General features: G+C 47.5%; 1 protein-coding gene across 5 annotated transcripts in view; it reads left to right on the top strand.

Moving 5' to 3' along the window:
* FRMD4A (FERM domain containing 4A) overlaps window positions 1–24,379 on the top strand; it is a 509,371-nt gene that overhangs the window by 470,710 nt on the left and 14,282 nt on the right. For all 5 annotated transcript variants that reach the window (XM_043884599.1, XM_043884598.1, XM_043884597.1 and 2 more), the window contains exons 15-22: window positions 3,378–3,511; window positions 8,400–8,522; window positions 11,559–11,787; window positions 14,200–14,256; window positions 16,192–16,429; window positions 17,177–17,344; window positions 19,144–20,003; window positions 22,322–22,418. In XM_043884599.1, the coding sequence (XP_043740534.1) occupies window positions 3,378–3,511; window positions 8,400–8,522; window positions 11,559–11,787; window positions 14,200–14,256; window positions 16,192–16,429; window positions 17,177–17,344; window positions 19,144–20,003; window positions 22,322–22,418 (1,906 nt within the window). The remainder of the gene's footprint in view (window positions 1–3,377; window positions 3,512–8,399; window positions 8,523–11,558; window positions 11,788–14,199; window positions 14,257–16,191; window positions 16,430–17,176; window positions 17,345–19,143; window positions 20,004–22,321; window positions 22,419–24,379) is intronic.

The raw sequence follows: 24,379 nt of genomic DNA, 5'->3' as shown, positions 1-24,379 counted from the left end.
TGATTTAGATCATACCTGAATGGCCTAGTGGTTTTCCCTACTTTCTTCAATTTAAGCCTGAATTTTGCAATAAGGAGCTGATGATCTGAGCCAGTCAGCTCCCAGTCTTGTTTTTGCTGACTGTGTAGAGCTTCTCTATCTTCAGCTGCAAAGAATATGATCAATCTAATTTCGGCATTGCTCATCTCATGATGTCCATGTTTAGAGTCATCTCTTGTGTTGTTGGAAGAGGGTGTTTGCTATGACCAGTGTATGCTCTGGCAAAATTCCTTTAGGCTTTGCCCTGCTTCACCTTGTACTCCAAGGACAAACTTGCCTGTTACTCCAGGTATCTCTTGACTTCCTACTTTTGCATTCCAATCGCCTGTGATGAAAAGGACATCTCTTTTGGGTGTTAGTTCTAGAAGGTCTTGTAAATCTTCATAGAATTACTCAACTTCAGCTTCTTTGGCATCAGTGGTTGGGGCATAGAGTTGGATTACTGTGATGTTGAATGGTTTGCCTTGGAAGCAAACCAAGATCATTCTGTCATTTTTGAGATGGCACCCAAGTACTGCATTCTCAACTCTTCTGTTGACTGTGAGGGCTATTGCATTTCTTCTAAGAGACTTTTGCCCACAGTAGCAGATATAATGGTCACCTGAATCAAATTTGCTGATTCTTCTCCATTTTAGTTCACTGATTTCTAAAATGCTGATGTTCACATTTTAGGAATTATTTAGGCTAATTATTATAAATAATAATAATTTAGGTAGTGCTAATGAGCTCAAAACCAAAGCTTAACTAGTCTCATAACTAGAGGTCAGATCATCCAGAAACACTGTGTTTTACCACCCAGAGTTTAATGTTGTGATTTTAGCCATCCTTTAAATATAATTCATTCTTAGCTTAGACTTCATAAATCATCATGTCCTATTGAGAGGTTAGGTAGAGGTGAGAGGGGAAACATTGAATGTTTCATTTGTGCTAGAAATCCTTTCATCTTCTTAGAACCAAGTTTCCCCAGGTCTGTTTTTTAAATCTAAAGTCTGATTTCCTTCCCGTATTATTTTATATTCTTATTAATTCTTTCAGTGATGAAATAGAGCTTAGCTCATTAAATTTTCCTGGGTCTTCACCTGTGGTAAGTGACTCTGGCTAAGAGAATGAAATTAAGATTCAAAATGGTTTTTTAATAGCTGTATTATGTTAGATGGATGTAGACTGGATATAGTTCAGGACTAATAAGCTCAGGGTAATTGACTTATGGGGGTAGAAAACCTGAAGCATTTCAAAAAGGGGAGCCTGCAGTAGTGTCCAGCCAAGTGTGACATAAGCACACCATATGGATTTAGAATCTGAGAGATATGAGGTCATAGACGCTTTGTGAGGGTCAAGTTTTCGTTTGCATTTACTGTTGAATTTGGAAACATGCAACTGAAGCATGACGAAATCCAGGAAAGAGCTTCAAAAATGATTAAAAGCTTGGAAGGTCGATTCTATAAAGAAACCATTTACAGGGACTTGATTTCTTTACCGAGATGAGATATTATAGCATCTCACAACTTAATTATAGCATCTAAGCATATGATTGACAACAGTATTTGTTTATTCAAGCTAATATGTATTAGCTAGTATGGAGACAAAAATGGTCCATTCCTGCAGTGATGGAGATTCTCTGTTTCAAATTAGAATGGAGTAGGGGGTAGGGGAAGCCTAGAATGGAGTCAAAGTGTACCTAAACATTGAAAATTTTTGAGGATTAGGGTTATAAGAACCTAGGTGCCTGATAATTGAGGGAACATCAGTACTCCTGCTGAGAGCCTAAAGAAGAAAGAAGAATCGTATATTTATGGGGATGATTGGAGCCTCGCAGGGTTTTTGATGTAAAAGCATAGAAGTATTTTCTAGTGTTGATTCTGAGACACCTTTTTTAACCACTGGAAGTAACAGAACAGTTGACTCTTGAGAATTCCTTTTGGATTATTCTCAAATCTGTCATCCATTCACTGAATCATTCCAAAATGCTTCCTAAGGAAATATAGTTCCTACCCCTCCCTCCAACAAATCTGCTGGAATTTTTATTGGGATTACAGTGATTCACTGGTTTAGTTCCTGAAGAATTGACATCATTACAACACCAAGCCTCCAATCCATGACCAGAGTACTTCCCTATCTTGTTTGAGGTCTTGTGTTTTTCTCAGCAGAGTATTCTACTTTTCATTGTGGAGATCCCACCCACCTTTCACTAGATGAATCTCTAGGTATTCGATGTCGTTTGATGCTGTTGCAGATCTCATGACAGGGGCCCCTTGAAGGCACATCCATCCATTTCTAAGATTTCCACTCTCTGTGGCACAAGAAGCAGAGTAATAAGCAACTTTTCCTTTCCCAGGGAGTCAAGGTCCCTTGTCTAACCATCCAGGTAGAAAAGGTATAATAGCTTCACTGCAGGAAACCTATTTCAGAGTCCAAACATTGCAGCCCAGAAATGATTCTTCTGATCTAATGTTAATCTCTCCAGTTGGCATTTTGGCTTATTTTCCTTTTGTTTGGTTTACAGTTTACCTTACACAACGGTTTCCTATCTAGCAGGCTACTATTTGAATCAGCAAGCAGATATTTCTATGCTGCATGTAAAAATAGGAATAACTTTTATTAGGAGAGAATTTGCTCATGATTCAGTCTTGCATTCAAGAACTACAATAAAAATCTAATTTTATTTTTTAACTATATGTGCGTAGCTAAAAAGACCAAAAGAAAATGCTTGTTGGTGGTTATCTCTGGGTGACTAGCTCATGGATTATTTTTACACCTGTCTACATTGTCAAATTTTTATGATAAACATGCATTATCTTTGTACTAAGAAAAAAATAAGCACTTTAAATTGAAAGAAATTAAAACTATGTATTAAAATGACTGGCTCAGGAATTCCCTGGCAGCCCAATGGTTAGGACTCTGTGCTTTCATTATCAAGGGTGCAATCTCAATCCCTAGGGGAGGAACTAAGATCCCTTAAGCTATGTGGCATGGCCAAAAACAAATTAAACAAAATGACTGGCTCAATTTACTTCCCCTTCATGGTGCAAAATGTTTATTAAAATTTGCTAGTGAAATTAAAATGGATATGCGACATATCTTAAGATAATCAAGGAAGAGAAACTTCTCTTTCAGGCATGTACATTTCCCTATCAGTCTTTCTGACCAGTTGCAAATTACCCAGAGTGCTGAGAAGTTGTTCCTCAAGCTTGGAGTCCCAAGCACCTGTTTTATTTCACACTCCCTTGATTCCAGGGGTGAATCCCACATCCACAGCGTGGGCTTTGGTTCAGTTCCTTTGTGGTCCAGATGTGCATCCCTTCGTCGACTGGCCTAGTAACCCTGCTGTTAATTGACAGGTTCTCAGGAATCGGATAGCTCTCAGTCGGCCAAGAAAGACATGCTGGCGGCCTTGAAATCCAGGCAGGAAGCTCTGGAGGAAACACTGCGCCAGCGGCTGGAAGAGCTGAAGAAACTCTGCCTCCGAGAAGCAGTGAGTACCCCCGCTTCATCCGGTGCGCTCATCTGTGCTCGCGTATGTATAAAAGGCAAGGGTGGTGTCACAGTGGGCTTAAGAGGGAAGCAGGACCTCTTTTGTTGATGACACCCAGCCCCTGGGATGAGCATCCCTCATCTTGGACCACAGTGAAACACTCTGACAGCAGTGAAAGCACGTCTTGGCAGAATTCCCAGTGAGAACCTCTGCCCAGGGGCCAAATGACAAGTAGTAATAACAGTCATGATAACAACAGTAAACAGCAACATTCACATGGTACCTCATAGCTTATAAAGCATTTTCTCATATGACAGGACCACGTTGGATGGAATGGTTTGCCATCTTCCTAAGACTTTGGCCCTGAGTTTATCATTGTTATGGCTTTTGTTTCTCTTGAGTATATTTCAGATTTATTTTTGTTGAGATCATAGTGAGAAGCACCTTTGGGGATCAACAAGGAGGTCAGGGTTTCATCTGATATGTAACCCTCTTTAAAACTCATGATCTGGTGTGTGTCTTTTAGTGTTTATTTTTTGGTAGATGGTGCTTTTTTTTTTCTTTAGCTTTTTATATTTTGTTTGTTTGTTTTGTTTTTACAGTAGGTCTTTGGTTATTTGTTTTAAATATATCAGTGTCTACATGTCAATCGCAAACTCCCAATCTATACCTCCCCCCGGTAGTCATAAATTCATTCTCTAAGTCTGTGAATCTGTTTCTGCTTTGTAAATAAGTTCATTTGTATCAAATTTTTTTTGTATTTCACATATAAGTGATGTCATATGATATTTATCTTTCTCTGACTTACTTCACTTTGAATGACAATCTCCAGGTCCATCCATGTTGCTGCAAATGGCATCATTTCCTTCTTTTTGATGACTGAGTAATATTCCATCGTGTCTATATACCACATCTTCTTAATCCATTCATCTTTCAATGAACATTTCTGTTGCCTTCACATCTTGGCTACTACAGACAGTACTGCAGTGAACATTAGGGTGCATGTATACTTTCAAAAAAAGTTTTTCTGGTTTCAGAAAAGTTTTTTTCCAGATATATGCCCAGGAGTTGGATTGATTCTAGACATGTATCTGGATCATATGGTAGCTCTATTTTTACTTTTTTGAGGAACCTCCATACTGTTTTCCACAGTGGCTGCGCCAATTTACATTCCCACCAACAGTGTAGAAGGGTTCCCTTTTCTCCACACCCTCTCCAGCACTGATTAATTGTAGACTTTTTGATGACAGCCATTGAGACTGGTGTGAGGTGATACCTGACTGTAGTTACGATTTGTATTTCTCTAATAATTAGTGATGCTGAGCATCTTTTCATGTGCTTTTTGGCCATCTGTATGTTTTCTTTGCAGAAATGTCTGTTTAGGTCTTTGGCCTATTTTTTGATTGGGTTGTTTACTTTTTGGATATTGAGTTGCATGAGCTGTTTGTAAATGAAATCTTAGCCTAATTATCTAAAAAATATTCTAATTTTATGCAAAACAATGCTTCCTCAGGTATATATATATATATACACACACATATATATTATATATATATACACACACATACACACACACACTAGTCTCACCTCTCATTGAGATTTAGGGGCTGTAGCAGATCACTATTTATATTTATTTGTGTGTCTTTTTCCACCACCTTCTGCTTATATCACAGTTCTTTGTTATGTTTGAAGGCTTGATTTCTTTTAATGCAGTTCACATTACTGTGAGCATGCTTGCACACGGATACATGGGGTGGGAACCCCTGGGGGAGAGATAGTCCTGCATGTAACAGTACAAGGAGCTTTGTTGGTCAACAGCTCCCAAAGGGAAGTAGAAAGGTGTTCCCAAACTAAGCTGAAGAGTGTTACTCCCCTCCCCCAAATCATAATGCCTTACTCCGGGAAGAATGAAAGCAGGGGCCACAGAAGGAGATCACGTTACAGTTCAACTTGGCTTAATTATGCTCTGGATTGATTTAAACCGGAGCCGGCTCAAAGCAGACCCACATTAGCGCAAATCCTTTGCAAATCTTGGGAAAAGCAGTTGGCCCGGCTGGGGGATGTGTTCTGTGATACTGTTAATATCAGCAAGCTTTTTATAAAGAATGCGTTGGAAAGACTGAGACAACATGGGTGTGGGTATCTGCAGTTGTTAATTTGTAAAGCCTTATTTTGCTTTTAATAAAGGCAGCATCCTTAAACCCAGCTGGGAACCAGCACTAGAAAACTGGTGAAACATGTCCGGACAAGGTTAGCATGTCTGTCAAAGGTCTACAGGTCTCTCTTAAATATAAAAGCAAAATAAGGAAAACAAAGCTCTTACTTTTTGTAATGTGGACACCAGAAAATAGAGCTCGAGCGGCAGAAATGACTTCACAGGAAGCCGGTCACAGTCTCCTACCTCCTCTGAACTCAGGGGACAGGAGAACCTGTCTCCTGACAGTCCTGCTCTTTCTGTGTCCCCCACACACCATGCCCCCAGCTCAGGGTATCGAGAAGCTTTTTGTCATCTGGGGCATGGGGCAGCCCAAATGAGATGCAGTGGGAGTGTTTGGCAGAATATAACTGACATAAGAATAGAAGGGGAACCGGGTCTATTGCAGAGAAGGCGATGGCAACCCACTCCAGTGTTCTTGCCTGGAGAATCCCAGGGACAGGGGAGCCTGGTGGGCTGCCGTCTCTGTGGTCGCACAGAGCCGGACACAGCTGAAGCGACTTAGCAGCAGCAGTGGCGGCTCCATTGAGCCTCTCACCAGAGTGTGTTAAACTCCCCTTTCGCCAGCAGCTCTGGTTACACGTGAAATCAGATTAAATATGGAGAATCAAGGCCTGGACTCAAATACCTTCAAGCAGATGGTGGAAAATCAGTAGCTTTATTTTTTAAAAAGATATTTTGTTTTAAAACCACAGACTTTTTTTGTCTTCTTTGAAGTTTTATTTCATTATTCTCAGAAGGCTTGGTACTCTTGCTGGGACAATACAGATTCTCAATTTGCAGTAACTATCAGTACAGCTTTTCAATATTTCCTCTTCCATTGTAGTAGCTTACAATGGAAGAGGAAATTTAGAGACAGCCTTTAAACTTTTCATAGATTTTAAAAAAATTTTGTTTTTTGTTGGACTGGAATTGATCTGCAATTTTGTGTTAGAAAATGACAGACTCTTTAGAGTTTTAAATCATTTTTTTACATTTTAACAACTTTTCCCTCCTTTTTTAAGTCACAAAGCCAAAAAGAAAGTCCTAACAGCATAAAACCCTCTATCTGTCATGTTATTTATAGGCAGACTTTCAGGGCAGTAGATAAAAATGTTGCCAAGTAAACACATAACTACTTGGGAGACATTTGAACCACGTTTAAAAAAAGAAGAGAGGAAAAAAAAAAAACAGGGAAGAAAACTGCCAAGCATTTTGTACTCAAAGAGTTGGCCATTGTGTTCTGAAATGCTTACACCGGGGAATAAAAAGGCCAGGAGGTCGTTTCCTGATGGCCTGAACCCAGGAGGAGAGGCCTGGGATCACAGGGAGTGCGATCACACACACACACAACTCATCATGTACAGACACACACCCCAGTGTGCACACACAGGGGTGGCACAGAAAAGCCAGATCACTCCTTCTGTTAGAAGGTCAGTCTGCCCCTGGAAACTAATGATCAGGGCTCACCTGCCCATAGGAGGCTGCCTGGCATAGAAGTTTCTGTGTGAGTGACGGATGTTCCCAAGAAGAGCCTGCACTGGGTCTTTATGTAGCATCCATGTTGGTTTGAGACTAGAGACCAGGGCTCGGCTCTGCCTGGAAGGGTCACGTGTGCCTTGGAGGCAGGCAGTGAGTTTCCCAGGCTTTTCTGGTCCCTGGAAGTGACTCCTTGCAGTAGACACCTGGGCTCCACCATGCGGATCAGCTGCTGACTCAAATATAATCTTTATTCAGCCCAAAGGTAACCACTCATAGAGAGCCTAATCCTAACTGTGAATCATCCCACAGACCTCTCTTCACCTTTTCCTGGGACCATTGTCCCCATGGTGGTCTGTCTGCTAAATTCACTGTCCTTCTACTCACAACAGTTAGATTTCCAGAGCCCCAAAGGCACATACACCGGATTTTTTTTAATACCTTTGTCAGTAGTATGGATTATATTTTAGTTTCAAGTGAAACTCATATCTGTACACATTTAATGTCTTTTGAGCTCAGCCTGTTCCTTGAGCATCCAGCCAGAGTGGAATAATTATTACTCATATTCAGGTTTTAAATAATGTAATAATGCCCTTTTCTGGGATTTACCCAATAGATACCAATCTTCCTAAGAAAGCTCATTTGAAAGACTCATTTTGAACTTTGATACGTGAGAGGGAACAGTTGATGCAGTGAAAAGAACCAGAGTTTAGAGCCAGAAAGACCAGAGATCTCGTGTTGCCACTGCTCTTACTGGCTGGGCAGTCTCGCTGGGCACACAGTAGACACGCTGGACATGTGTATGAAATTAACAAGTGAATGAAATTCGGGTTTTTATGATGGAAACCAACAGTGACTTAACTTACCTGATAGGAACTTACTTTGGGAAAAACTTTTCCAAGTGCTTCTGGTCTGTAAAAGGACTGCTCTCATGCATTTGTAGAAATGAAATTGCACTGTAGGACCTCCTGTTAACCTTAATATTGTGTAAGGTTATGGTTTCAAATCTATGTATTGGATCTGTGCTTTGAAGAGCGTGCATGTGTGTGTGCACATGTATGTGCGTGCATGCATGCATATGTGTCTCTGTGTGTGCATGTGTGTGTCCGTTTATGTGCATGCGTGTATGTGTGTGTGCGTGCGTGTGTCCATGTCCTAGAAGCCAATCATGGACGCTCTGCTGATCCCTCCTCCCATGATGTCACACCTCTACAGGAGCTGACGGGCAAACTGCCTGTAGAGTATCCCCTGGATCCAGGAGAGGAGCCACCCATTGTTCGAAGAAGAATCGGGACGGCCTTCAAGCTGGATGAGCAGAAAATCTTGCCCAAAGGAGAGGTGCGTGTTTCTTCTCTCTGTGGCTGGACTCTCTGACACCCGCCTTACTGGCCCATTTGTGAGGATGCCAGGGTTTACTCTGATGATGTTTCATTCTACCCAACACCGCACCCTCTTTTCCTCCTGAGTAGCCCTCCTTGTAATCTTTTCTTAAGTTATCTGTTTGGTCAGTATTCAGTGCCCATTGGTAGGATTGGTTACCTGTGTTAATCTGAAAGCATTTTGATTTCTGCAGAGGCTGTGTGTCTGACTCAATAGGCCTGTCGCAGGCAGCAAAGTTAACGGGAGGCTATTCCATAAAAGTCATGTGTACTTCTCCCAGCTCTTTGTCACTGAGAGCCGAATGTGCTGTGTGACCTATGAGAGAAAACAATCAAAAAGGAAGAATGCTGAGGCCATGTCAGCAGGTGCAGGAGTGCTGTTGGCTGAGGAAAGACCGTCGGGTCTGCCCTTATTGCGGTTCAGTCACTAAGTTGTGTCTGACTCTTTGTGACCCCATGGACTGCAGCATGCCAGGCTTCCCTGTCCTTCATCGTCTCTCAGAGCTTGATCAAACTCATGCCCATTGAGTCAGTAATGCCATCCAACCATCTCATCCTCTGTCACCAGCTTTTCCTCCTGCCCTCAATCTTTCCCAGCATCAGAGTGTTTTTCAGTGAGCCTTGGGCACCCAGTTGGTTAATGAGTTATCCAGTCTCAGAGCAAGAGAAATTCAAGGCCAGGCACACCTCAGGCCCCAGGGGCATGTCCAGGAAATGGCTTTCCAAATTTATTACAAATATAGTTACTCATTACAACACTATTGAACAGAGGGTTCCAAAGGGCAGGAATCAGAGCCAGTGGAGAAGGGAATTCTGTACGTGCTTAGTGTTTTTAAAAAGAGAACCTGATGTTGTCACATAACACGTGCAGTGGTTGAATTTAGGGGGAAACACACATGCCCTGGAGACAACTGAGGGGGGTGACCAGCCTCCTGAAATCTGTAATAGCAGCCCCCCATCCCCAGGCCCTGGGGAGAACTGGTGGATGCACCAGAACCCGTCATCCAAACCCGGAGGCAGTTTTCCTCTTCTGTAGAACGAAGGTCATAACCCTCATCTCTCCAGACTGTCCCTGGGATTAAGTGAGCAAGTGGACGGAAAATATTTAACTCAGTATTGACAACTGCTAGATGCTTGGTAACCATGAGGGGTATAGCAGGAGGGGTGCTGGGCTGTGGGTGGGCCTGGGACTTTATCAAAGTCAGAGCTGAGGTGCAGGCCGGTGCAATTTAGAGAACTGCCTGGTGGAGTATTTTTCAAACCTGGCTGTCATCAGAATTGCCTGGAGACTTCCACTCCTCTTGTACTGGTAGGACACCTGCACTGAACTTTCCAGGGGAGACCCCACTGGAGTGAGCACCCCACCCTACCCACGCGCTGTTGTTCTTCCCACGTTCCCATCACGCCTTCTCACAGTGCCTCTGTCACACTTCCCTGTAAAAGATGCTCGGCTCCCTGAGAATCCCTGTCTCCTGCAGATGTCATCAGCAGGTGCGCCTTTCTCCTGGGAATGCCCTTGACCTCCCTGTTCACACGCAGGCAGCCATCTGTGCAGATGAGCCGCCAGCCTTGTCCTTGGCTCGGTTTAAGTAGCAAGAGTGTGTCCCGGGCTCCCACAAAATCGCGGTCAGGGTCTTGGGCCAGGGCTGTTCTGCCTGCCCGGGAGCAGCTGCAAGCTGAGGTCACTCTGACAGACCGGGCTGTGTCCTTGGTGACTTTTTTGTCTGGAGGGTCCGGGCAAGAGTCCACCTGGTTATGGTTACTCTTCTCCAGGGATGAAGAAATGCATTAGGCGTTTGAAGGACCCAGGGACTTTTATTAGCCGCTTACTCGTTCCTTTCAGTCTCCCCCTGGGCCTGTCCCTTCAGGGCTCCACAGGAAGTGAAGTCCAGCTCAGAGTTTTGTGCCTGATGGAGGCACCCTGCCGGGCACACGGTGCCCACAGGCGAGGATGGAGTATTCAGCCATTGACTAGGAAGTGTTGGCTCCAACGAGCTCAGTGCTCTGTTCTTTCGTGGTTAGATCTGTTCCTTTCAGCCTTTAGCCAGGCTGTGTATCCTCCGGAGCTACAATGCGGGCTTGGGCTCCCCTGGTCTTAATGGTCTGGGCGGTGTTTGCAGAAGGCACCAGCTGAGCTGCAGAGAAGCCAGCAGTTAATCTGAGGGCCCCCTTCATCCTCTGGGCCCAGGAGGCACCTTCTGGCGGCCACAGTTGCATTTCTCCTGGGTTCATAACCCTATTTGAGGGAAAATTCATCCCCCTGCTCCTTTCAGCCAAAGTCAGGAGTAGAGGAGGAAGGAAGGGAGGCACATGGGAAAGGAAGGGTGCCCAGGATGATCCAAGGAGCAGGGACCCGGCTCCATCACCCACCAGCCAGACTCACTGAGGGTCCCTGGTCATTCAGCAGAAGTTTTGTGCAGAGCAGGTGTGTGGACAGCAGCGTTCACAGAAAAACATCTGAAGGAGGCATGATTAAGTAGGGATGAGGCCCAGCATGAAGGGCTCAAAATAGGAGAGACAGAGGGCATGTGCTGTGGCTGGGGGCGGGGGTGGGATGTCCCTGTGAGTCCCCTGCTAGCAGACCCACAGAAGAGCACAGAGAGACCATGCCCCTGATGGAACGAGGATGCCAACCCAGTGGGCCCTGGATCACCTCCAAGCTGGGTCTTCCAGAACATCACTGGAGACCTTGGAAATGAACCCTAGTGGCCCCCAGGCCTGAAAACTCCTTGCTTCTCAGTGACGGTGCCAGTCTCAGGGCTGATGTTGTCCCCAGGATGGATCAGGGGCCTAGAGTCTCAAAAGTGGGCGTGTCCAGGTCCCTGGCTGCCAGGGACTGGAGGAGCAGGCGCTGAGGGGCCAGGCCCAGCTGGGGTGGGCCCTGCGGCCTCTGGCTCCCTAGTGCACATGTCTCGCACGGCGGGGCGGGGTTGGGAGGATGGGCCTCACCTGTTCTGCATCTGCCTAAGTGCAGCCTCGGCTACCCCTCCTGCAGGAAGCCGAGTTGGAGCGCCTGGAGCGGGAGTTTGCCATTCAGTCCCAGATTACAGAGGCCGCCCGCCGCCTGGCCAGTGACCCCAATGTCAGCAAAAAACTGAAGAAGCAGAGGAAAACCTCTTATCTGAACGCACTGAAGAAGCTGCAGGAGATTGAAAGTGCCATCAACGAGAACCGCGTCAAATCTGGAAAGAAACCCACCCAGAGGGCCTCGCTGATCATTGACGGTCAGTGCTAAGACCACTCCCCACTGTGGGTGTCCCTTCCCCCACTGGCCTCAGGGGGTGGGGGTCCCTGTCCAGAGCATGGACCCAAAGCGCAGACCCCAGAGTAACCTAGCAAGCTGCTGAACTACCCCTGTGCCTTAATGTTTCCATCCATAAAATGAAGCTAGAAAGACCTGGTACCAATGAGAGCAATAAGATGCACTCAGAACCAGAGATAAAAGGGATTATACAAATCAAAGGAGCATTATTACTCTTTATGGCCTCTTGGGAATGCACTCCTCTCAGTCTCCTGGGAGCTGTCCTGAGCCAGCCTAGGCTCCCACATCCTCAGGGACCTGGTCACCCTACGCACGTCTGGAAGGAAAGGTGGGAGGCTGGGCTGCCCCGAGGCCAGCACCCCCGCGGCCCTCTTTTGTCTCCATGGGCTTCCGTCCCACTGCCGAAGCTGGAGAGATCTGGGGCTCCCCACTCTGATGGTCTAGAGCCCCAAACCCCGGTCCAGGAGGGGCTAGGAGCTGGGGAGACTGTATTTGGTGAACACTAGAAGGAAAGAACCCAGAATTCATCACCAACCCTCAATTCTTTCCCAACTATCATGATACTTTTTTTCTTTTTTTAAGTCAGCAAACACTGTTTCTTTTAAGGGAAGTATAGTTGTGTTGTGTAACACTGCATTCCTTTCAGGTGTATAGCAAAGTGATCCACAAAAGACTAGATATATACAGCTGTTCTTTTTCAGATTCTTATCCATTACAGGTTATTACAGGGTAATTAAATATAGTTCCCTGAATATAGTAGGTCCTTCCTTATCAATTTCTTTAAGATATATTATCAAGTATCCTTTCATAGTTTATACATATTTATCATACGTTAGCTCCAGGAAGACAGAAAGTAGAAGAGAGGTTTGGAGGAGTTGGGGAAGATGGACAGGGGACAGAGCTTTAGTTTGGGGAAGATGACAGAAGTTCTGGGGCTGGATGGTGGTGACGGCTGCACCACAGTGTGGATGTTCTTAAGTTCACTGAACTGTACAGCTAAAATGGTAAACTTTCCATTATGTGTGTTTTACCACCGCTATGTGTATATATTGCTGTAACTTAAAACTGTGGGCATCCTGGGGAGGGGATAATAGATTGCCGACTCCAAGATGCTAGTCAAGGCTGTGTCTCGTAGCAGTTCATAGTTCATCAAGCAATACAAATAAAGAGAATTCTTAGTTCAAAGAGAGAAAGATCATAAAACAATTCTCTCACTGTAGGAAATTTGAAATTACTATCCTTCTGCCTCTTGCCCTATTGTCCTTGGCCAAGATATTATCATTTTCCCTAAAAGAGCTGCAGTCAGCCTGCCTTTCTCTGTCTTCTCTGCCTTTTGGGACTTCCTTCTGCACCCTTGAAGGGACCTGGGGGTTCCCCAACTCTGCAGAAACATCAGCTAGGCTGACAGAGTCTGGGAGGGACAGCTGAGGGACAGAAGTCTTGCTGGTCGACCACAGAAGAGCATGGTTCCCCCGCCTGCTCAGTGAGGGCCATTCTGTGAGGACAGCCAACAGAGTCCGTCTGTAACTCACTCTCTGACCAGCTGGTGAATGGTCCCATCCAAGCTGTTAGCCATGTATTTTACCTGCTTAAGAATATACCTTCTCCATTTTGCTGCCTCCTTGAAATAATGTTTCATCATAAGAGCCCACTTGAATTAAAGTAATACCAGTTTCTTCTTCCATGCCTTAGCCTGGTTTGTTATTTAAGAGATAAAAGGCTAAGCTTGGGATCTAAAGACCTGGGATCTTTTGCTAACTTAGCCAGGAGAGCAGCACAGTCCTGGACAAGCCATCCCTCCCTAGATATCCCTCAGTTTCCCTAGCTGCTAAAGGAAGGGGATTATCTTTCTGTCTCCCTCTGGGTGTGTTCTCATGGTTAATTGAATGGTGTCTCTGAAAATAAGCTTCGGAGAGAGAAGTTGTACTTAGAAGCTTGTTTTGTCTGCTAATGACTTAAGAAGTTTCTTGAGAAGTCATTTACTGTCATATGAGCCAAACCAAACTCCTCACCCTAGTTTCGCGTGTGTAGAATAAATAGCAGGTCACTTCTTTGGGTTGAGTTGGAACGCGCCCTGAGATGGGCCGGGGCAATGATGTGGCCAGGCGGCCTTTATGCTGGATATTAAGCTGCTCAGTATTGCTGTCGCCAGTGAAACAAAGAACGGGCACATTGCAGTGTCAGGGATGGGGGGTGAGTCATGACCTACCACAGAGACTGTCAAAAGAAATGCCTAACAGCATTTTGATTGTGTTTCATGGGTTCTTTCTGATTAGAAAGAAATGGGATGGTGGGAAACTCAACGGCATTCACAGATAGAGCTTTGTCTCAGGGGTGTGTTCAACTCATACATTTATGCTTTTTGTCTTCCCAGATGGAAATATTGCCAGTGAAGACAGTTCCCTGTCAGATGCCCTTGTTCTTGAAGATGGTATGTTGTCTGTTTCCTGCTTGAGAACTCAGAGCATAGATTATTACTGGGATTAAACTGAACGTAGTCTGGGACAGCCTGGGATTAAGCTATATGTAGTCTGGAACAGCCCAGTGGAAACCCAGGAGCCAGATCAAGATGACGCCGGGTTCCCTGTGATTCTTTCACTTCTCAGAGGTCACCTATTTGGCTGAGAGTGGGTGGGTGCTACAGAAACACACGCCTATTGGAATTTCATTATGTCTTGGGGCCTGGAGGTAAGATTTAAGGTGATGGTGAGTGGTTTGAGTTGTTTGGTCATGTCCAACTCTTTGTGACTCCATGCACTGCAGCACGCCAGGCTTCCCTGTCTTTACTGTCTCCTGGAGTTTGCTCAAACTCATGTCCATTGAGTTGGTGATGTTATCCAAGTGAGTGGATGGTGTTTGACTTTTTTATTTGCCAAAACCACATTTTTACCTGAACAGATGATTTAAACACCATGTATAGTTTCCTTTTGAGTATAATTTCTGGAGGAAAGAAGTGGACATTGGTTTGGGTCATAAAGATTGAAACCATCTAGGAGAGCCTTCAGGCAGCCAGAAGAAAGCAAGTCTCTGTACCTTCCTGAGAAATGGTGAAAGGGAAAGAAGGATGTCCCTTTAGACTCCTGGTCACCTAGAAAACTGTCTTCTTATTGCTCATTGACCTCCAAAAACATAGTGATTCTCAGGATATTTTCTTGGGAAATTCTTACAAAACTAGAAATGATTGCACACCTACCACCCCCCAACCCCAGCCCACCATCACCACCACACATCAGAGAAGGAATTCCAAACACAGAACCATATTAGAGAATGTTACCATGAATTTAAGCCCAACCTGGAGAGGTCAGGGCATTAATGACATGGAAATACTGGATTGGCCAAAAAGGTCATCCAGGTTTTTCTGTAAGATCTTTTTGACTTTTTCTTTTTTTTTTTTTTTAAATCTTTTTTGGCCAATCCATCATATTAAGTGGCAGTTATTTATTTTTTTTTGCCCTTTAGGAAAACTTCAGGTGGTAAGGGGTGATTCAGAGAGAAAACATGAAAGATCTTGCTCCCAGTCATAATGATAACTATAATATTCATTGTCATTGATGTGAGATGAGGCTGGCAGCATATTTACGCAGTTGTCTTGGCCCTGCTATTTGCAATCAGATCGTCATATTTTGGAGAACAAAATGGCAACCCACTCCAGTACTCTTGCCTGGAAAATCCCATGGACAGAGGAGCCTGGTAGGCTACAGTCCATGGAATCTCTAAGAGTCCGCATGACTGAGCGACTTCACTTTCACGTTTCACTTTCATGCATTGGAGAAGGAAATGGCAACCCACTCCATTGTTCTTGCCTGCTAAGTCCCAGGGAGGGGGGAGCCTGGTGGGCTGCCATCTGTGGGGTCACACAGAGTCCGACACAACTGAAGCGACTTAGCAGCAGCAGCAGCAGCAGCATACTTTTATTCATTACATGGGTGGGAGGAAATGCTGGAACTGCAGGGGAGTGGGGGCCATGTTTTGAATAGCAGAGATCCAGCACTGGTTTTGACCTCTGTGGACTCCAGTCTCTGCTGGGGAGGAAAGCGGAACATTTGAAGGAGATTCCTCTGTAAGGAGAACCTGGAGTAGGACTAGATTGTCTTTAGCATTGCGTGTGATCGGTTTCTTCCCCACATGCCAGACCTTGGACCTACCAAGGGGCATAAATGCATCACTTGGGCCCCCCACTCCCATCGCAGGTCGCTCCTTCCAGGGGCTCTTTCCTCACTGATTTGAGGGGTAAAACAGTGAAACCACTGCTCCTGTCCACTGACCTCCGATGGCGGGGGGTGAAATTAGGGTGGGCGGAGCCTGCCGGGGTAGGTGGGGAGGATGACTCTCGCTAACTTACACTCTTTTTTCCGTCTTGGTGCAGAAGACTCTCAGGTCACCAGCACACTGTCCCCCTTACAGTCCCCTCACAAGGGGCTCCCTCCTCGGCCACCGTCGCACAACCGGCCGCCTCCTCCCCAGTCCCTGGAGGGACTCAGGCAGATGCACTATCACCGCAACGACTATGACAAGTCGCCCATAAAGCCCAAAATGTGGAGCGAGTCCTCGCTAGATGAGCCTTACGAGAAGGTCAAGAAACGTTCCTCGCACAGTCACTCCAGGTGAGCTGGGCCGGGAAGGCCACACGAGGTCACTGTCCACACAGGCAGAATCCAAGGGTTAAGCAGCATCTGTGAGTCACAGGTACCCGCGCTGCGCCTCCCCTGGGCTGCCTTCCAGCAGGGCTGCGCCACAGCGCCCTCTGCTGCCGACTCGCTGGAGGTGCAGGTTTGTCATTCGCAGGGAAATTGGGGTTTTTGGCTCACAATCCACGTTTGCAGCAGCTTGCTTGAATGTCCTTAAATTCCATGGGAATTAATTAGGAAATAATAGGCAGAAGTATTCTGAAATGGCAAATTAGAGTCCACTCAGAAGAATCCCAAAATGGCTGAGAACCCTAAACCATCATCCAACAGAATTCCAGAGCCAAATAGCTGTAATCTTAGCTGTGTATTACCAGTTCATTATTCAGCTGATACGGAGAGGGGGGTTTTTGTCTGCCTCTCTGTTTTTCTCATTTCCCTTCATTATGCCCTGTAAAACTCCCAGTGGGTACCCAGACAGGTAAATATTTGTCTTACGGAAAACAGAAACTGTGGTTGAGGGCAGGGGCTTCACAGAACAGGGGCTTCGTCTCACGCTGCCATAAGGCATGAAGGGTAAGGGATACGGACACCCATCCACTTCTGGGGGAGTCCTGGGCAGACTTCCCTGACCCCGAGAGGGATGTCCTGAGGCCACAGTCAGCGACCTCAGTGAAGGGGCAGCCCTAGCAGGCAGTGACCGGCATGGCCTCCTCTGGTTTGCAGCAACCACAAGCGCTTCCCCAGCACGGGGAGCTGTGCCGAAGCAGGAGGGGGGAGCAGCTCCCTGCAGACCAGCCCCATCCGCAGCCTCCCGCACTGGAACTCGCAGTGCAGCATGCCATCCACACCTGACCTCCGCGTCCGGAGTCCCCACTACGTGCATTCCACGAGGTGAGTCTCCCCATCTCCCTCCATGGGCCAGACCCCCACCTTTGTAAAAATTTGGCCCCACACTGGCCCAGGTAACTGGTGAACTAGAGTCAGGACTGAACCGATGAGGTAGGCTCTTCTGTAAGTGAAGCAGAATTAAAACTGAGCAGGCAGCAGGAGGCCCCCAGGAGCCAAGAGACACATTATATCCCACTGTCTGCATCAGTGGGGCACCAGGAGCTGGCCAGGAATCCCTCAGACACTGTGGGTATGGAAGGAGCTTTCCCAGTAAGAGCAGAGGCGGGAACTTGAGCCGGATTAGCAGGGATCAGAACAGCCTTGCCCAGAGGAGGGTCCCCATGTATCTTTCTACTGAAGCCTAAGTTTATCCTGGACTTCCTTGAATGCCCCCAGGGGGTAAATTCATTAAACAGCAAAAGGAAAAGTGAGGTTTCAGTGAATTCCACCTTCCTTTCCTAAAAAGAGGCAAAACCAAAGCCATCAGTCAATTTTCTCTGACACTTAAATCCATAGGGACTATAGTTCAAAGGACAGATAGTGTGATCTGCTGTAAGCGGTGAACCATTTATACAGGATAACACTGAGCTCTCCAGGCAAGAGTCTCTCATCCATCCATCCATTCATTCATTCACTCACTCATACAACAGATACTTATCAAGTGCATCTATGTACCAAATACCATTCTTGGGCACAGTGCAGTGGACAAAAAAGACTACACCTTGCTTCCATCAGACTGATGTTTTAGTAGGAAGAGAGTTCACAGTAAAGAAATGTCAGCGGTGATTAGTATTGAGAATAATGAATGGGCAAGAAGCTAGACAGTGAAGGGAGAGACCATCATTTAAATGAAACCAACAGAGAAGGCTTCTCTAATAAGATAACATTTGAGCAGAGACCTGGATGGGATGGGTGGTGAGCTCTAAGGATATTCAGGGAACAGGAAGGTCAAAGTGCCAAATTCAGGCTTGCACTTGGCATATTCCCATGAGCTTGGGTGGAAGTAGGGGGTGGGACCAGAGAGGAAACTGAGGCCTGAGTCAAAGAGGGCCACATGATTGGGATTTCGCAGTCTACCCTGAGTGACAGTCACCCCTGGGACTCACCTCTTCATGTACTTGGTCAGCCCAGCCATGGTGAATTTCTATGGAGTCCTTACACTCTGCCCCCATGGCCATATTGATGGATATTTATTGTGTGACTCCAATAAGTGGAATGGATTATAAACAAAGTAGTGGAGGGGCAAGTGTTTATTTGCATCTGTCATTTTTAAGTGTTCCACATGCCACCAGTCTTCCTTTTTACACAAGTGTTCACAGGGAAATAGAAATCTATTTACATGGGTTTCATAATAGTACTGGGTGGAACGGTATGATTGCTTCTGCAAGGCCTTTTTTGTTTTGTTTTGTTTTGTTTTTTTGACCTACTAAAATAGCATTTCACCGACTTAACATAATGCTAAAATGGGGATAATCTTGGTTCACTGTGTCTATAGCATCTCTTTTCATCTTTAAAAAAAGGGAGGGGGGCCTGGCTATTGGCGTGCTTTTTTCAGAAGTAACACGTGGGCGCTGTCTCTGACCCCACCGCCCATTCAAAATCAAACATCAGAGCGGAGGCCTGGGGATCAGCCGTCCCCTTCTCGCCCTGTCTTCACCTGGGAGGGTTGGGAAGCACCAGCTCTTGGACTCAGTTTCCGAAGTCTGATGCACGTTTCCGAAGGCCCCGGGCTGCGATCGCAGAGCTGCCAGACCCTTCCCCTGGGCGCCCCCAGACCCACCTCGCCGGTCCTCTCCCCGCAGGTCGGTGGACCTCAGCCCCACGCGGCTGCACAGCCTGGCCCTGCACTTTCGGCACCGGAGCTCCAGCTTGGAGTCCCAGGGCAAGCTCCTGGGCTCAGAGAACGACACGGGGAGCCCCGACTTCTACACGCCACGGACTCGTAGCAGCAACGGCTCGGACCCCATGGACGACTGTTCGTCGTGCACCAGCCACTCGAGCTCGGAGCACTACTACCCGGCGCAGATGAACGCCAACTACTCCACGCTGGCCGAGGACTCGCCGTCCAAGGCGCGCGCGCGCCAGCGCCAGCGCCAGCGGGCGGCGGGCGCCCTGGGCGCGGCGAACTCGGGGAGCATGCCCAACCTAGCAGCGCGCGGCGGCGGCCACGGCGTCTACCTGCACAGCCAGAGCCAGCCGAGCTCGCAGTACCGCATCAAGGAGTACCCGCTGTACGTGGAGGGCGGCGCCACGCCGGTGGTGGTGCGCAGCCTGGAGAGCGACCAGGAAGGCCACTACAGCGTCAAGGCGCAGTTCAAGACCTCCAACTCCTACACGGCCGGCGGCCTCTTCCGGGAGAGCTGGCGCGGCGGCGACGAGGGCGACGCGGGCCGCCTGACGCCCTCGCGCTCGCAGATCCTGCGGACTCCGTCCCTGGGCCGCGAGGGCGCCCCCGACAAGGGCGCCGGCCGCGCCGCTGTCTCGGACGAGCTGCGCCAGTGGTACCAGCGCTCGAGCGCCTCGCACAAGGAGCACAGCCGCCTGTCGCACACCAGCTCCACCTCCTCGGACAGCGGCTCCCAGTACAGCACCTCCTCCCAGAGCACCTTCGTGGCGCACAGCAGGGTCACCCGGATGCCCCAGATGTGCAAGGCCACGTCAGGTGAGGAGGGACCGGGGACTGGGAGGGCGCGCGACCGGGTGGGCGCGAGCGTGGTCATCGGTCAGGATGTGGACCGGTGGAGAGTGCAGGTTTTAGAGCCGGCAGTAAGGAGAGATGGTTAATTCTAGAAACCTAGCTGTGCGATGTGCAAGACCTTCGTCCCCCTCCTTTCCCGTCCCTTCCATTCTGCCCTTGGTTTTGCCGAAGGAGGAAGACCTGGGACGGGGTGGGGCGGTGCATCTGACACCCTAGCCCACCCCCAGCGGGCTGCGCAGTCTCCCATTTCAGCGTCCTAAGTTCTGGTGCCATTCACCCCTCCAGCCACTTCTTGTAAGGACAGAGATGCAGGAAGTGGTGAAGTCCGTGTTTCCAGGTTTATCCAGTCAAAGGTGTGCCTTTGCCCTGGTGAACGGGTTTGGCGGTAGAGAGTGGAGGGCACCCTTGCAGAGGAGAGCTCCCTCCAGGCGATGCTTGGTCCTGAGGCCCTGAGATTTGGCAGACTGGCTGCAGAAAGAAGTGGCAGTTCTGCCTGAGTTCCCCAGTGACTTCAGGGAACTCCTGACTGCACCTCAGCATCCCTTTCCAGTGATGTTATGATTTGACCAGAGTAATTTTTGTCAAGTGCTTCTGAGGTCCTGGAGTTACACCTTCACAGTTTCATCATCAGATGAAAGGTTACCTTGTATTCTTGTACTTGGGCATTAAGCAGTACTGAATCCAGTGAAAAAATGGAAGAAAGCAGCCTCCCCCTTCAGTTACATTCCCTTCCCCTCTCAGGCTCCAAGAAAGAAGAATGGTAATAACCAGGATGTGTCCTGCCTTGGCCACATCCCTGAGGGGTTCTCAGCACCTGCGCTCATGAGGCTTGTGTAGGTCATGTTTCCACAAAGAGGGGGGAGACTGTAGCGATAAGAGCACCTTTCTAGTTGGTGGACGGGTGCTACCCATTCACGAATCGCCTGATAGTGCCAATCTGACAAAGAGAGCAACTGCATTCCCCTGGCTGTAGGAAAGAAAATGGGGGAGGACTTTGAGACATAATAAAAATGATTCTCAAAGTATAACATGAGCAGCGAAGGGAAGGAAGTCCAAGTCAGGATTTGACTTGGGGCTAGAAATTAGGATAAGTAAGGGCAAAAACCCAGGGAAAGGGGAGTATCTTAAGGAAGGAAAACGAGGGGTCCCTCTTTGGGGGACTGAAGGAGATGCCTGGGGCTTAGGGAGGGCAGGGCAAAGAGGAAGGCCCGGCCAGCTCCCAGCTACACCAGGCCACAGGGCTCCTACGTCCTCTCCCCAGTGCCCCGCTGACTCATGTATTAAGGTTCATCAGCTGAATGACAAGTTTCAGGGACAGGAATAAATATGGTTCAAGTCCATGGTGAGAGAACCATGGACTCCAACATCCTAAAAGCTTCTTCAGATGCGTCTGTCATCTGTCAAATCAGCCCAGCCCAAATGTCACTCAGGTGACATTTGCCATCAATTTCCTAGGAGGATTTTGAGAGTAACTGCATGAGTAAGTTCTGCATAGTGTTTAAAGAGCATGTTTCCCTGTGACCCTATTAGGAGAAGCCTTGGTTGGACAGGGCAGGAGTGTTTATATTCTGTCAGAATTGTAGTGCTTATCTAGATTTGCTTTACCTGAACAGATTCAGTAAATCTTTTCAAACATATTTTAAAGTAAAAATTCTAGGAAGCTGTATCTGACCTTTCCCGATGAAAAAGATTGCATTCCCAAGGAGGCAGAGGGATGCATTTAAGTAGGATTTGCTTCCTAGTAAGTTTTCCCAACTAAAAAAATCCTGTTCCCATCAATAAGTTCCTAGTAGTCAGACTTGGATGAGCTCTGAAAAGTCCTGCCTCATTTGACGTGTCCTAAACATGGTAAATGACAAGCCTGAAACAGCAGAGACCACAAGCTCCGAGAACCTTTCTGGAGGTTCTCTAGTCTATGTAATGAAGAACAGTTTTAACCTTGGGGCCACATCTGGAAACTCCCTGGGGCATATCTCACTGGTGTCCAGAGAAATCAGTCATGCCTGCACTAGGTCAGCCCGGGTCCCCCTCTGAGGACTGTGGGGACTGTCACCATCCTTGTAGCCACTTCCCAGTGGCAAAGCAGGGGACCTGGAATCCCAGGCGAGCTTGACTCAGCATGCTAGAACGGCTCAGGAGAGAAAACGTAATTGGCCAAATGTGGGGAGAGGAGCAGATGTTTTCCAATCAGGACCCTGCGACGGGTCCTGGGAGCATCTCTGGAAGGAAGCTCCTCCGCTCCCCTGGGTCTGACCCGTCTTTTCTGCACCACCCACACGCAGCTGCCTTACCTCAAAGCCAGAGAAGCTCAACACCGTCAAGTGAAATCGGAGCGACGCCCCCCAGCAGCCCCCACCACATCCTAAGCTGGCAGACCGGGTGAGTTCCCTTGGCAGACCTCTGATTCTCTCTCCCAGGTTCTCGAACCCTCCTCAGCCTTCTCTGTGGGTTAGAAGATAGCAGGTATAAGATCCTAGTAACATGGAGAAGGAAATGGCAAACCACTCCAGCATTCTTGCCTGAAGAATCCCATGGACAGAGGAGCCTGGTGGGCTGCTGTCCTTGGGGTCGCAAAGAGTCAGACATGACTGAGCGACTGAGCACTCAGGAAAAAAAAAAAAAAGATCCTACTAACAGAGGGTGTGTGTGCAGAACGATGTCCTGGGAATGATGGACAGCACTGGGAAGCTCCCTCCTCTCCAGAGAGGCCCCAGGCCCAGCTGGTCACCCCCACCCCTCCCAGCGCGGTCTCTTTATTCAGCTGATTCTCTCTACTCTCTTTCAAAGTTGGTGATAATCCCAAAAATGTGGAGGTGAGTGCACTTCTTTGACCAGATGTCTGTGCTTGGCAGACGTTTTTCAGTTTCTGCACATTTATCTCTAGTGATTTTAAGCCAGGCTTTGCCTTAGTATTTGACAGTAGAACTAAGATTGAGTGCTTGCTGTGTACTCAAAGATCAGGAGCTTCTTCTAACCTGTATCAGCTTATGTAATCCTTACTGCAACGTTGCAGGACTTCCCTCCAGACTTTTTTCTGTTCTATAGATGAGGCTCAGAGAACGTCAGTGCCTTGCCATCTTACACAGTTGGATGACCCTGGAATTTCAGCCCTGCACTGTTACCCCAAACCAACGCCTTGTCTTTTTCCACTAAGCCAGTGGTTCTTAAAATGCAGTACCCAGACCAGCAGCATAAGCATCACCTGGGGTATTGTTAGAAATGCACAAACATCGTGGGTCCATCGGTGACCCACTGAGTCAGAACCTAAGTCGAGGGTGGAGGGCGCTGGCAGTCAGTGTGGTGACAAGCCCTCCAGGGGATTGTGATGCACTCAAGTTTGATGTCACTGAACCACCCCATGCTGCCTCTTACTCCTCTTGAATTAACAGAGCCTGCAGTCCCAGCTGCCAGTGTTCTCTGTCCACTCCCCCTGCTTGGTTTGTCTGTGGGGCAGCAGCTACCCACTCTGTCCTTATGACACTTCCTTACGTGCCATCTGCACCCCAGCTCTAGCTCCTCTGGTTAGGCAGCTGCTGCAAGGCTTCGGGCCCAAGAGTTTCAAGAGGACAGATCCATAAGAGTGACCTTTTGTGTATATGGTACCTCCACTGACTAAGCCATCACCCCAAGTAAGGACTTTCTGGTTTCAGGGTGTCTGTCTGACTCCTCCACATTTTCTGGATCACACCCGGTCTCACCTGCTCCAAATGTATGACTGTCACTTGACTGACCGCAGGCTGTGGAGCTTAGGAGCACCTTTACCCTGGAGCGGATCTGGGTGGCTGCCTATGTTTGACACAGCTAGTGAGGACCCGAGACCAATTTGAAACAAAAAATTTTTAGTTGGTCCTTAAACTCTTTTATCAGATTGGGTTGAGTTATCATTAATGAATAATAACTATTCTCTGTGATGTGATTAGAAAATGAGAAGTAGTGCCAAAGCCTGGCTGCCTTCTTAACAGAACCAAAGTGATCTTTGAGTCGTGCACGGGGTTGAAAATATCCTATTTGTCACTAACACTTGGGTGCATAGTCAGCTGGGCTTTCCAGTGTATTGATAAGCTACTCATCGTGTCTGTGTCAGTTCCTCTCTTTAACATGACCTCTCTTCTCTTCCTTTTCCTGCTTTCCTTGGTTCAGAGAAGCGACAGAAAACTCGCCCATTATGGATGGGTCCGAGTCTCCAGCCCACCAAAGTACTGATGAATAGAGGTATCGTAAGGGAACGTGTTGTTCTTCCAGCCCTTCCCCTTCCCTGCTCGTGAGCTGGAGAGCTCACGTGTGGTGCAGGAGTTGCCTTTGCTCATATGGATCGTAATCTCTGGGGGGATCATCTGAGT

This window comes from Cervus elaphus, chromosome 23 (assembly GCF_910594005.1).
Source record: "Cervus elaphus chromosome 23, mCerEla1.1, whole genome shotgun sequence".
Lineage (NCBI taxonomy): Eukaryota > Metazoa > Chordata > Mammalia > Artiodactyla > Cervidae > Cervus > Cervus elaphus.
The sequence above is the reverse complement of the archived record's forward strand: the minus strand, read 5'-3'. Positions and strand labels throughout refer to the sequence as shown.